This window comes from Ictalurus furcatus, chromosome 3 (genome assembly GCF_023375685.1).
Source record: "Ictalurus furcatus strain D&B chromosome 3, Billie_1.0, whole genome shotgun sequence".
Classification (NCBI taxonomy): Eukaryota; Metazoa; Chordata; class Actinopteri; order Siluriformes; family Ictaluridae; genus Ictalurus; species Ictalurus furcatus.
Window position 1 is genome coordinate 35,439,259 of NC_071257.1, and position 15,000 is coordinate 35,454,258.

General features: G+C 40.7%; 1 protein-coding gene across 5 annotated transcripts in view; it reads left to right on the forward strand.

The window, feature by feature from the left end:
* Positions 1-15,000, forward strand: part of LOC128606122 (teneurin-3) — a 430,029-nt gene that overhangs the window by 268,356 nt on the left and 146,673 nt on the right. For 3 of the 5 annotated variants that reach the window (XM_053622151.1, XM_053622153.1, XM_053622155.1), the window contains 2 exons: positions 9,677-9,775; positions 14,811-15,000. The exon at positions 14,811-15,000 is cut by the window's right edge and continues 49 nt beyond it. In XM_053622151.1, the coding sequence (XP_053478126.1) occupies positions 9,677-9,775; positions 14,811-15,000 (289 nt within the window). The remainder of the gene's footprint in view (positions 1-9,676; positions 9,776-14,810) is intronic. The other 2 variants (XM_053622152.1, XM_053622154.1) reach the window with 1 other exon arrangement.

A 15,000-nucleotide genomic window follows, 5' to 3' on the forward strand; every position in this document is an offset into this window, starting at 1 on the left:
CAAAAGTGCAATAAGTGCGGCGTTCTAGCGCAGAAATGAGAAATAACAAAGCAAACCTCACACACCGATCGCGTCCCGGCGGATCGCCTCCGTGTAGCGGGAAGAGGAAGCGCCACTTTTTCAGGTCTTTATACACAGCCCTGCTGTTTACGCCAATAAATCAACACGTACAGCTACTTGGCAGCGCACGCTCACTACAGTAACGAGAAATAATGAGAAATAATGAGAAATGTCCTGATGAGAATGCATGTGTGTGTGTATATGTGTGTGTGTGTGTGTTTTGGAAGCATGTACAGGCCTGACGCCAAACACGACTCTGTTCAAACACACTGATTTATGTAAAACGGAGCGTGTGGGGTTTTTGGAGGGAAAGTTTAGACCTAAAACAGTTCGATCCTGAGATATATTCCGCAAAACATTCCGCATCACGTCTCAGGAATCGCAAAATAGTCTGGTAGCTCTCTCGTCTGGGGCGCTACTGTCAGTAGAAACCATTACAGAAGTTCTAATGGCTATAATGGGAATTGTATTGGTTTTAATGGTCCTTGTTGGTCTCTACTGGTAAGGTGTTGGGTTCTATAGGTGGCATGTTTATAGCATGTCTAATGGAAACCAGTACAAACTGTTAAATCCTAATAGAATTCGGACCAAAATAGACTATGTTTGTTTATGGTTTTAATGGTATTTATAGTGGAAACCATTATCCAACCAATTTCTGTGATGGTTTCTATTGTTTGGGGTTTGTTTTTTGTTTTTTTTTTGTTTCAGCGGGGTTCTCTTGATTTTTCACTTCACGTTTGTGTCCATCGACGGTGATCGTGAGCGTTTATTCTCTCGAGTTAATGTATGGAATCACGTCAGCTTCAGAGACTCGGCCCGTGGTGTGAGAAACGTGGAAGTTTCGAAGTTTCGGTTTCATGCTAACTCGTTTATCTGGTGTTATAAGATTTAAAAAGGACTCGCAGTTTTTTTTTTCAATCTTTTTAAAACGCGCTACTCTTTTACTATTAATATTAATTCAGTCATGTGTTTTTTTTTTAGGACGGCTAGTTTTACGCCGCTCGCTGAATCTGAGTCATTTAGACGGATTCATTCATATTTTTTTAATAATTAAGACAGCTCTTCATTTTCACTCGCAAAATTATGAAAACGCCTCGATCTGAGCGGTCGCTGTTAGCTCTGGCGAGCTACCTCATGCGACGTTCGACTTTCCTCAGAAGCGGGAAGCCGTGACGTCGTTTAAAACCTCCGTGATTTAACATTCGAGCTTTAAAATGGGGGAAAAACACGGACGGCGTTTGTTAGCCCAACGCAAGCCAGCTAACCGTGATGAGTGATGTTATATGTACCTGTAACAGTAGAGTCAGTGTTCTAGAGTGAACGAGAGAATATATCTGTATGTTGATTGATCTGAAGTCAGCATGTGTATATACGGTGTATATATAGAACTCATTTGACAGTAAAGAAGTGCTGCTGTGTTATCTGTTTACGCTGTGAGCAGTCATTTTGTTTTGACGTCACGCGCTAAACTTCGCTTTGAGAGAAGTTCTTGAGTAGGAATTGAGTTGAGGGGGGTGTTTTCGCGTTTACGAGTTACAATCGCTAGTCAAACGCAGCGTTACTTTGAATCTGTTAGCGTGCATGGTTAGCTAGCTAAAAATATCCAAGTTAAAACATTGTCCTGCTTTAAGTTAATAACTACAAACTCAAATTGATCTCTATAGTCTATATTTACTTTAGCGGTAGACTTCAAAGAAAACAAGCTACAAACTTTATCTACTCTAGCTGCGTAATAATTGTAGTTATGCTAGCTACATTTCCATCTGATTTAGCCAGCCAGTGAACGCAGTAGACAGTTTTTGGGACGTAACAGTACTTGTATTTCGAGTATGGTGATGTCAGTCCACTACGGCGTGTCCTGTTGGCTGTTGGGAGGAAATGATGTAACGCATAACACACTGAGGCACTGAGGTGTCAAACCAGAGCTAAGTGCTGATCTCCTTATCGTCACGTCACACCTTCTGTGGAAGATACCTCCCGCACACGTGGGAAAGGAAATGACACGCCACACAATCTGTTTTTTTTTTTTTTTTTTTAATTATTTAAAAAGGGTACTTGGAGGTACTAGAAAGGGAACTTAACTGAAGCGGGCTGATGGTGTTGTACATTAAAATAATCAGTGATGCAGCAGAGTAACGGTTACCGTCCCGAAATGTTTTATTCCTCTTATATCACAGCAACACAGATTTTTCAACGATTACTTTTTACATTTTTTTATTAAAGAACGTCACACTTTTTGTCCATTTAACAAGTCAGTTCCTGTTCTCACTTATGTTATAACAGCTATAACGTATATAGTATAATGTATAGTCGTTCCCTCACCGTCCCTCTCTCTGTACTCACGCTTGAAGCTAATGAGACGCAAAAAAAAAACCAAAAAACAACTTTTGTTGCAGAGAAACCCCGTAGAAGCGTAAACGTAAACGTCTGTCCTGAAGATTTTGCAGACGTTACAGTGTTACGTCTGACACTGGAGACTCCTTCCTTAAAAGTTAAATAATCATCTCCTTATTGCAAGAAAACGTAGCTTCCATATCGACGATTTTTCACGTCCCCGTGAATGAGCCGTTACTATAGAAACCGTAACATGTTAGAACGAGTGCTTTCAAATAAACATCTCCACAGCTGTTAGAGATAACGATCTTCAGTGTGTGTGTGTGTGTGTGTGTGTGTGTGTGTGTGTGAGGAGGAGGAGGATGTTGGAATGTTGAAGCGATGAGGATCCGAGGAGTAAAATCTGATCTGAGTGTTTGATACCTGATGGAATAAAAACCAGTTCCTGGTAGTGGACTCAGACTTTTGGACCCCGCTGTAGTTACAGTAATGTTGTTGTATCAATCAGAGACGCTGCCAGACTTTCTGCCTCCGTTCATTCCAGTACAAAGCCACACACACACACACACACACACACACACACACACTCACTCTCTCTCTCTCTCTCTCTCTCTCTCTCTCTCTCTGTCTCTCTCTCACACTCATCCAGCTGAGCTTTTAACATCAGAGATAGGAATTTAAAACGTGTTAGTGGAGCACAGCCTGATTTCACAGCGTGACAGGCTTCATCGGGTCAGCGGGGGCGGAGCTTAATTTGCACGCTCGAGTTGCAACCAATCACAAGCCTAATCGTGTGACATCACCACCGGTGTTCCTTCTTTCATTTGTCACTCTGTAGAACCGTATAAAAAAATGTAGAACCATTAATGTAGAACCCTTAACTGTCCATTAAATACATGATTAATGATCTGATTAAATGTATCTTAAGCTCCGCCCTCGATGTCAAAACGTGAAAACAAATTCAAACTTTTTTTTTTTAAATCCGGGTTTAATTTTTATGCGAGCATTTCTCACGCAGGATCCTGATTTGAAATATTCACTGGTGAATATTGGACAAATTAAGTGAATATTGGACAGAATTCGTGAATATCGGACAGAATTTTAGGTTCGAGCTGTCGTTAGCATTCTCCCATGCTAAGCTTCGGCTCTGTTCGTACTTTTAAAGAGAAAGTAGGAAAATAAAACGCTTAAAGAAAAGCGTATAAAACACTCGCGTGATTGATGAATATAATTATTAAGTATGCACATAACCAGGCAGCTGATGTGTCTGTCACGTATCGTGACGGAGCGGAGATAGGACGGATGCAAGTGCAGGATGAACAGTTGTTTATTTTAAAAGAGAGACAGGCAGACAAATCCAAAACGTGATCCAAAAACATAATCCAAAACAGGCGAAGGTCAGGCGAACGGCAAACCGGCATACACAGGGTTAAACATGAATCAAGGTCGTGGTCACGGAAAACAGGGTCGATAAACAAAACGAGAAACATGGACTAGGACAAGGAACTGGGAGCGGATATCCCAGCGTGAACTAACTCAAAACACGGAACGTGACTATGACTACTAAACGAACTAATCTAACTCTACGATAATCTTCCGCGCTGTGTGCTGGGAGGCGCGCCGTATATAAGCGGACATGATCAGTGTCGTAAATGCTCACAGCTGAGGGCGATTCAGACACACGTGAAAATCCCGGCCAATGACAGAACAGGGAGGAGACATGACAGAAACATAAACAAACACACGTGTCCAAATGTCACTACTGTCAACAACGGAAAAGCAGGTGCTCGCGCATTCGCACTTAGAGCACGCTGCTTCAAGGGGAATCGTGACAGTGTCATAATGCATAGGTATTATTATTTGTCAAAAGAGTGAAAAAATGTATTTGTTTCTAGGGAAAAAGGGCTTTTAGAAGGTAAATTAAATCTTAATTTAATTAATTAAACCTTGTCATATTTACAGAATGTGCAAAAACTATAAATACAAAATTTTCTAAAATAATTCCTGTCAATAATGTCAAGCCATTTAAAAATATAAAAATATAAAAAATACGTGTCGGCTACTATATAGACGGTGCGTACGCGGTTTGGGACGCAGCTCACGGCTTCAAGCAGTCGTCTATTAGCACGTACAGCACGACAAATAATTAACCGCACTTGAAGCGTTCGTAAAAATTAAAAATGAAACACCCAAAACTGTATACGGTCCCATAACGAAGACCAACTGTACGTCGATACGTGAAATTCTGGAGGGACGTCGGACGGCGTGACGCGGGGACGTAAAGACGTGTGACGTTAATCCGTCTACGTTCTATAACACGTAACACGGGAACATGAAAGGAGTATTCCAAAAGCGACTCATGTAAACACCTTAATCACAATATTATACGTCTTATTCAGAATAAGGTCCGTAATTAGATCACCGCTGTCCACGTAAACGTACTCGTTGATGCAATTTGATTAAAACATAAATCAATAAAAAAAGCTGAGCAGGCCACACCCACTATGACACACCCACTGAAAAACAGATAATAGAGATGCCAGAATTTAATCTTTAATATTAGAATAAATAATATGTCGGGTATTTATTATAAATGAGCGATGATCATCGTGTGTGAAAGTGAAAGTGTATTACTGAAGACATCGTTAAAGGTGCATTAGGTGAGATTAGGTGAGACCACACCCTTTTCCCTGCCCATGTTCATGAAGCTCCGCCCCCAGGATCTACAGCAGCTAATGGACTCTATTTTATATAAAATAACTCAACAGGAGGCGGAGCCAAACACAAACAAGCCAATCCGGCGTTTTCCAGACGGGTTTTCTCGCCGAATTGCTGAAGCCACGTCTCAAACTGTTCTTTTCTCTTGTTCTGCGCGTCCTCCAGGTTTTCGGTAAAAGTAAGGAATAAAGTGGCATTTGGGGCAAACAGGAAGTGAGGATTGTGTCTGATTAACAAAAGCTCATTTAGATCGGCACTCGTTATCAGATGAGGACGTAATTAAAGTCATGGCCGTATGAATCTGATTGATAACGAAGGCTAACGAAGTGCAGGATGGATTCTCCGTGTTACCCCAGTGCCTGTCAGCCATTTTATACTTCTTCGTTTTATTTCTTTATTTCTTTTTATTTCATGTTGTTGTTTTTTTTTTTTTTAAATCAATTCAAATTAATACGCGATCACATGACATCACCACCAGCATTTCTTCTTCCAGTTCTACACTGTATAATGTTTTAGCTTAGCTAAGTGACATTAGCTAAGCTAGCCAGCTATCTCAACCCAAGATTGTGCTATTGTTAGCCTGATAACTACTGTACATAGCTAGCCACAAAGTGATCGAAACACTAAAATATACCTACGTTGTGATATGTTCTCTGGTTTATTATAGTTTTAGGCAGTTATTATTGTAACTACTTGTTGCATAGTTAAATAGTGTAGTAAATTTATATATATTAAGAGCAAACAGGTCTCGAAATTAATAGTGTTTAGCTAGGTACAAGTGTTCCAATTGTTTAGCTAGGTACAAGTGCTAGCTGTTTACAGGAATGTGTATTTATAGTTACCGCCACATCCTCTGCCAAACACGGAAAGTTTGGGGGGGGGGGGAATATACATAAAGCTAATTATATCGCTAATTTTAATGAAGAATTCCGCCGGTGCTGAATTGGATCCTCCCAATATGACGGCTGCACTGACGTGTCATAAGAACTAGCAACAATCTGACTGGGTTTTGACTAGATAAATCGATGGTTTAAATAAATGAACGAGACAGGAGTAACAAGCGATGCATGAGAATTGTACATGAACAAGTACAGGAAACAATGACCATATAAGGAAAAAAGATACCACACTAAGGCTCAGAAGCTGTTTGTTTAGTTTATAGATAGTTTTTCGTCCATTTTGAGGTAAATGTGTGTGCGTGTGTGTGTGTGTGTGCGTGTGTGTGTGTTTGTGTACGTAAAGGAACAGGAAGTGCTCAGAGAGTTTTACACAAGTTTTTTTCTCCAGCACACGGTGGTGCTTTAAAGAAAGTTTTGAGAGCACAGGAAGTCATCGCCATGCAGCGGGAGGAGAGAACACAGCTCTGAGAATAACAACACACTCCATTTACATTCACCTGAACACACACACACACACACACACACACACACACATCCCTCCTTCTTCCTCTGTTCTTCTTCTCTCGCTCTCTTCTCTCTCTCTTCTCTCTTTTCTCTGTCTGAAATCTGAAATCTATCAATCAAAATCTCAGGAAGTTTTTATGGTCGCGTCAGAGTGAGAGAAAAGTTACAAATGCAAAGTTTAACCTAGATTTACATTTCCTCATGGAGATAGACTGAACGAGAGAGGGAGAGAGAGAGAGAGAGAGAGAGATTATGAGAAAAAAGCAGAAATTAAGAAAAAGAAAGTGGCAGAATATGATAAGAATGAAAGAAAGACAAAATGAAAGAAAGAATAAAAAACAGAAGAAGTGACTGAGTGAAAGAGAGAAAGAACGACAAAATGAATGAAGGAAAGAAAGGACGGCGCTCATTATCAGGACGTAATTAAATCATCATGAAAAGTTGTAGTGAAAGGAAGAAAAAGAAATGAAGAAAGAAAGAATAAAAGAAAGAAAGAAAAGAGAGGGCTGGTGAGGGACGACTGTTTGTAGCTGCTACGATATAAATGAGAACAGGAACTGACTTGAATCTGACGTTCCACATCATTACTGTAGATGTAACTAGAAATGGATAAAAAGTACGACAGTGACAGTAACGTCTCTTCATCTCACAAGAAAAGAAGGAAAAACAACTATATTTTCCTGACAGTAATTACAACCTCACTGAGAGATATTAAACGACGCAGGCCCACGCTGTTCACGTGTTTACACGTGCGCGCTACCGTCTCCAGATCTGTCCGGGTTTACGTCACGTTGATTAAACGTCCGCTAGCTAGCTAACGGTAGCTCGGTCACTCACACACAGACACACGCAGACACACACACACACACACACACACACACACACACACACACACAGACACACCCAGACACAGACACACACACACGCACACACACACACACACACACACACGCACACACACACACACACACACACACATACACACACACACACACGTAGACACACACACAGACACACACAGACACACCCAGACACAGACACACACACACGCACACACACACACACACACACACACGCACACACACACACACACACACACACATACACACACACACACACGTAGACACACACACAGACACACACACAGACACGCACAGACACACACACACACAGACACACACACACAGACAGACACACACACACACACACAGACAGACACACACACACACACACACACATACACACACACAGACACACACGCACACACACAGACATACACACACACACACACAGACACACACACACAGACAGACACACACACACACACACACACATACACACACACAGACACACACGCACACACACACAGACACACACACACACACATACACACACAAACACACACACACAGACACATGCAGATACAGACACACACACATACACACAGACACACACACACGTACACACACACACAGACACAAACACACGTACAGACACACACACATACACACACACAGACACACACAGACACACACACATGTACACACACAGACACATACATACACACACACACGCACACACACAGACAGACACACATACACACAGACACGCACACACACAGACACACGCAGACACAGACACACACAGACACACGCACATACACACAGACACACACAGACACAGACACACACACACAGAGACACTGCTCGATCTGGACGCGTTTGTGTTCGTCTCTCAGGTCCAGGACCCGTCGAGGTGTTAGAAGTCTTTACGCCGAGCGTCTCCCTTTAAAGCGTCCACAATGGTGTTTAATTTTCAGCATCTGGAACGTTTTTTTCGCTCTCTCTTATTAAACCCCGCGATAAAATCAGACGCTTTCAGGGCTTGAACGAGCCTCCTGAAGAGCGCGCAGGTACGGCGAGTCTATAAAAGGCATCAGAGAGCGAGTGAGCGGAATTTAATTCTCGTTAATCATCGTCGTTTCTGCGAGCTCATGTAAAATAGGCTCTTAAAAGCGCAGTGTAATTATCGAAGGATCAATTAGAGTTTGATTTCTCTGTTAGGGCTCCGGTGGCGTGGGGTGGGGGGGTGGGGGGGTATGGGGGGGTCAGGGGACGTGGTCTGAATACTAATATAAATCTGACGAGTAAGGCTGGGTTCGGCGTGCTAAACTGGAGCTTGTTGGTGTTTAGTATTTGTTAGCGATGATTTATCAGGGTTTAGTTTCACGTACAATAGAACAGAACATCAGGCTCGCTGCGAGCTTCGGAAGATGAATCGAAGAGACACCGGATTTGTCGTTTTATCATGAATGTGTTGATAAATAAAGAAGAACAATAAGACTGCAGTCTAATTCACTTCCTGTGTCAGCACATCCCCAAGCGGTTTTTATTCCTCTTACACCACACATTTAACCTTTAACGTCCATAAAACAAGTCCGTTCCTGTTCTCGCTTACGCTATAGCAGCTATACACAGCCGTTCCCTCACCAGCCCTCTCAGTAAACTCCTCCGTCCTGGAGACTTAACCTTAAAGCTCTACCTCCTCTGACTGACACTGGAGACTCCTCCCCTAAAGGTTACGTGAGCGCTTTTCTGCTTACTTTCAGAAAACTTCACCACATCGGCGATATCTCGTATTGTTTTAATATACGATATACGTCGTTGAGGAATGAGCTGTTGCTATGGAAACGATAACGCATCTGAACGAGCGGATAACGTTAATATAGACCTGCGCTGCAGTCAGAGAGAAAATCAATCAACACCTGCGAACTTGACCAATCAGAATCCAGAATTCAGCAGCGTTGTGGTGTATATGAAACACGATCGGGGACAAATTTATTTATTTATTTGTTTATTTATTTGGTCAGAAAAATACTGAAAATATATATATATATATTTTTTCCCTCTCACTTTTGGTTACTAAGAAAGTACAGGAGTGTGTAATCCCATACACGTGTATATATCTGTGTGTGTGTGTGTGTGTGTGTGTGTGTGTGTGTGCGTGTGTGTGTGTGTAGTCCTCCCCTCTCCCCGCCTGCCTGAGTGCTGATCTGAAATCTCTCCCTCCCGAGTCTCAGAGGCTCGTAATGAGAGCGAGCGTGACTATCTCACATCTTCTCCTAATTGTTTGTCTCTCGTATCTCCATCTCCCTCATGTAGAAAATTAACAAAGCAAGCAGTTCTCCAAAACGGCCATGAGAGCCTGATAGAGATGGATGCGTTGAATCCCGTGAGCCACGAGGGCAGCTATGGAGACGGGTACGTGACCGCTGATAAACTGAGACCAAACAGGTTTATTTTTTAAAAAAATACCCCCAAAATCTGCCCCATCCAGGACCTTGTGCTGAGTCACAGTCTGGATATTTTATTTTTATCTACAGTGCGCTCCACTAATATTGGCACCCTTGGTAAATATGAGCAAAGAAGGCTGTGAAAAATTGTCTTTAGTGTTTAACCTTCTGATGTTTTGTTAAAAAAAAATTCACAAAAATTCTCTGGTCTCATGGATATCAAACAATTATACAAACACAGCACAGGTTTATCAAAAAAAATCTTTGTCCTGCCATGACCATCCCAGTCCCCTGAATTGAAACCCATAGAAAACCTGTGGGGTGAACTGAAGAGGAGAGTCCACCAGCGTTTGAAGGATCTGGAGAGGTTCTGTATGGAGGAACGCTCTCAGATCCCTCACCATGTATTCTCCAACCTCATCAGGCGTTACAGGAGAAGACTCAGAGCTGTTATCTTGGTAAAGGGAGCTAGCACAAAGTACTGACTAAAAGGGTGCCAATAAATGTTGCACACCTATATTTACCAAAGATATATTTTTTGATAAACCTGTATTTGGTTTGTAATTGTTTGATATCCATGAGAGTAGAGTATTTTTGTGAATTTTTTGAACAAAGAATAAAAAGGTTAAACAATAAAGTCAATTTTTCACAGCGTTCTTTGTTCGTATTTACCAAGGGTGCCAATATTAGTGGAGCGCACTGTATTTGTTTTTTAATAGAAAAAAATTAAAAAATCCCAACATTACACGCCATGCTTACAGAACATTACAGCTTACAGCTCACTCTGACGCACGATGGCTAACTGAAGCTAGCAGTGTGATGCTAATTAAAAATACAGCACAGTTTACGCTACCTAATGAGCATGAAAGAAACCTTTTCTTTAGCCAAATGCTAACACAATTTAGCAGCGTGCTTGTTTTCATTCATCATAAGCCATGTTAGCAGGATTAGCATGACTCTAACTAAACGTGTGTTCTGTGTAGGGCAATTTTTTATTTTTATTACAGAGATGATGTTCAGCTCATTTTGAACGGAAAGTGTTAATATGGCCGCAGCTAACAGAAACTAATAGTGCAATGTTAATTAACTACTAGCTTTACCTCATGAGGAACAACTTATCTTAACATACTTTAGTGAGTAATGAGTATAAAAAGCGTGATATCTGAACTAATATGTTTAAAATGATATTTTTAATGAGTGGATAATCACCCTGTGACCTGCAGCTTGGTGCTAGTTGTTTTCTGTCAATATTAGCATTGCTAGCATGATTAGCTTTATTGAACCAGTAATAACACTTGTGTATTTAGTCAAATTAACACTTTAAAATATCTCGTTCATATTAAACAGTTTATGATTAGACGCCAACGACTAGCTCACTTCCTGGAAAATCTGTCCAGTCCAATCTTTTTTTTTTTTTTTAAAAATCATATTACACGATGATGCTAGGCCTAGATTTTCATCAGTATTCAGGATTTTTAAATGAATATTATGATTGTACTGCTATAAAAAATAGGACATACTTAAAGTCTCACTAAGCTGAAATTCCGTTTATAAATTATTACAGGTGTCATGAAAATCAGTTCGTCTTTAAATTGATTTGTCTCACTTCTGAATTAATCAACCAGTATTTAATTTCTTAATTGGACTCTCTGCAGTTTGCAGTCGTGAAGCGAACCGAACAAAGAAACGACTCGGAACTGAACAAAAAGAACGACTCAGAACTGAACAAAAAGAACGACTCAGAACTGAACCAAAATAATGACAGAACTGAACAAAGAAACGACTCGGAACTGAACAAAAAGAACGACTCAGAACTGAACCAAAAGAATGACAGAACTGAACAAAGAAACAACTCAGAACTGAACAAAGAAACGACTCAGAACTGAACCAAAATAATGACTCAGAACTGAACAAAGAAACGACTCAGAACTAAACAAAGAAACGACTCAGAATTGAACCTAAAGAACGACTCAGAACTGAACCTAAAGAACGACTCAGAACTGAACAAAGAAACGACTCAGAACTAAACAAAGAAACGACTCAGAACTGAACAAAGAAACGACTCAGAACTGAACCTAAAGAATGACTCAGAACTGAACAAAGAAACGACTCAGAACTGAACAAAGAAATGATTCAGAACTGAACCTAAAGAATGACTCAGAACTGAACAAAGAAACGACTCAGAACTGAACCTAAAGAATGACTCAGAACTGAACAAAGAAACGACTCAGAACTGAACAAAGAAACAACTCAGAACTGAACCTAAAGAACGACTCAGAACTGAACAAAGAAACAACTCAGAACTGAACCAAAAGAATGACTCAGAACTGAACCAAAACAATGACTCAGAACTGAACAAAAAGAATGATTCTGAACGGTATGAAAATTTTAAATAAAGACTACACCTGTAAAGCTATAAAAAGGACTCTCAGACTTGCACTAAGCTGAAACACGGTTTATAAATTATGACAGGTGAAAATCAGTTCATGTGTAAATTGATTCGTCGCATTTCTGAATGAATTAACCGGTATTTAATTTCTTAATTGGACTCTCGGTGTGATTGAAATTCAGAGCACACCTCCATTCCATTTTCACCTTATTATTACTCCAGCGTGGAGACGGTGAACTCGACGCTTTTATTGGGGAGATTGATGGTTTTTGTGCTGCACTGAGACAGCAACAACTGTTCTCTCAATACACACACACACACACACACACACACACACACACACACACTCTGTCTTTTCATTAAAACGCTGGAAGCTCACAGAAACACGGCTCTATAATTGGATTTAATGCTCGGTGTTAGTTGATATTGGAGCTAGAATCGTCTGTTTGTCTTGTTGTTGTGTCCCCGGCAGACACGCACAGACACACACACGCACACACACAGACACACACACACACGCACACACACATGCACATGCAAACTGTATGTGTATAACGTTATTGTTATTTAGTTTATTTATCGATGTGATGCATTCACGGTGTGATAATCGTCTAATCCAATATGGCGGGTTTCAGTAAATAGTAAATTACACACTGCAGGAACACAAAGATGACTAGAATACTAGGTTTTTTTGACGAGAAGGATTGTGTAAACACATCTATGGCATCATGGTGACAGTGTATTTAGATATCTGTGCATTTTATTTGCCAACATGAGCAACCACTGACACTCACATTATTCATTTTTAATCGCTCAAGTCATTTGAGTTCGTTTAGTTAAATGACTGATTCAGATTCACTGATTCGTTCAGTTGCAGCTTCCCCAAATGTGAAGTCTGATCACGTTGCCATGTAAAACAGACAACAGTCTGAGTCGTGTACAATATCTAATCATTACTGCTATTTTGTGTACTTTATAAGAAGCTTGTAAGTTCATAATTAAAAGAATTATTTTCAGCATGTGCTGAAACACTAGAAATGTTCAGCTCTGAGCTAATATACCTGAACACGACTCGGTGAACTCACTGACTCGATCGACTGAACAAGATAAGCGCTTATCTTAGTCATGAGCGAAATGATTCACTGACTCAAAAAACGTTTCTCTGTACAAGATAAGAGCGAATCTTGGTCTTGGCCGAAATGATTCACTGACTCAAACACTAGAGCAAATCTTGTTCTTGGTCAAAATTATTCATTGACTCGAAAAATGATGATTCCCTGTGCAAGATAAGAGTGACTCTCAGTCTTGGCTGAAATGATTCACGACTCAAAAACTGATTCTCTGTACAAGATAAGAGTGACTCTTGGTTTTTACTGAAATGATTCACAACTCAAATACCGATACTCTGTACAAAATAAGAGCGAATCTCGGTTATGACCAAAATGATTCACTGACTCAAAAATCGATTTTCTGTACAAGATAAGATCGAATCTGGGTATTGACCTAATGATTCACTGATTCCCTGTACAAGATAAGAGCAAATCTTGGATTTGTCTGAAATGATTCGCTGACTCAAAAACTAGAGTGAATCTTAATCTTGACCAAAACGATTCAGGTTCGGCAGACACCAAGCTGCAAATATGACGTACACGATTCGGGGATTTAAAGATATAATGACTCTAAACTGAATGAACGGAATGAAAAAACTGAATCGTTCACACATGAATCATTAGCCAGCAGGGTTTTATAATAATGGAAACTCTATAACTGTGTGTCTGTGTGTGTGTGTGTGTGTGTGTGTGTGTGTGTGTGTGTGTAGAGCACTAAACGTCTCACCAGGACTCCTGAGCTAATAGGAAAATGCAGTGTAATGAATTGGATTGTTGACCTGTTTAATTCCCACATGCGGAAGCCTCTAGTTAGTCCAGTTTATTTAAAAATTCACAGTAAAAGCAGCTGATCAGGTGCTGCGCAGGGAACGACTCACATTTTTTCAGGATAAATCAAATAAACGATTCATGACGACATACCGATGATCGAAGCTAACTGTCCTCTATACGTTTTATTTCTAATGCCATTTAGATACCGATACCATTTTAATGACGGAACATGCTAACGCTTGCGATGCTAACAGTGTTAAGAAGGTGAACATCCTGCAGATGTAAACATTAAATACTGATATACTGATATCTTTGTAGTGCTGTTGTGCATTATTATTGAATGTTTTCCTGTAATATTTCTATCTAATGTAAGAGACTGGAGCAGGGCATGCTAGGATATGTTTTGCTCTGTATCACTAGCCATATATGGGTGTTTAAGCTTTGATCTAAAGTGTGTTATCTTGACGTATTTATTAGTCAAGTGCTAATGCTCACAGTGTTGCTATCAGTGAATGAAAAAAGACTGCCACTAGTTCATGCTTATTTCTGGCTCTAAGCTATGCTAGCATGTTTAATCAGACTATTGCTTTAGCTCTCTCGTAGCATCTTTAAGGCTGATCATTTCTACACTTGACCGTTTAACACTGTAGGAACCTTGTTGTTGATGATGAACTACAGTTGGAGTGCGAGTTATGAAATGTCATCTCTTTCTTTCCCCTCTGTCTCTGTCTCAGGCACTTCCTCTTTAAGACAGGCACAGGAACGACCCCTCTGTTCAGCACGGCCACTCCGGGCTACACCATGGCTACGGGGGCGGTGTATTCGCCCCCCACACGGCCCCTGCCCCGCAACACGCTCTCCCGCAGCGCCTTCAAATTCAAGAAGTCGTCCAAGTACTGCTCGTGGAGGTGCACGGCTCTCAGC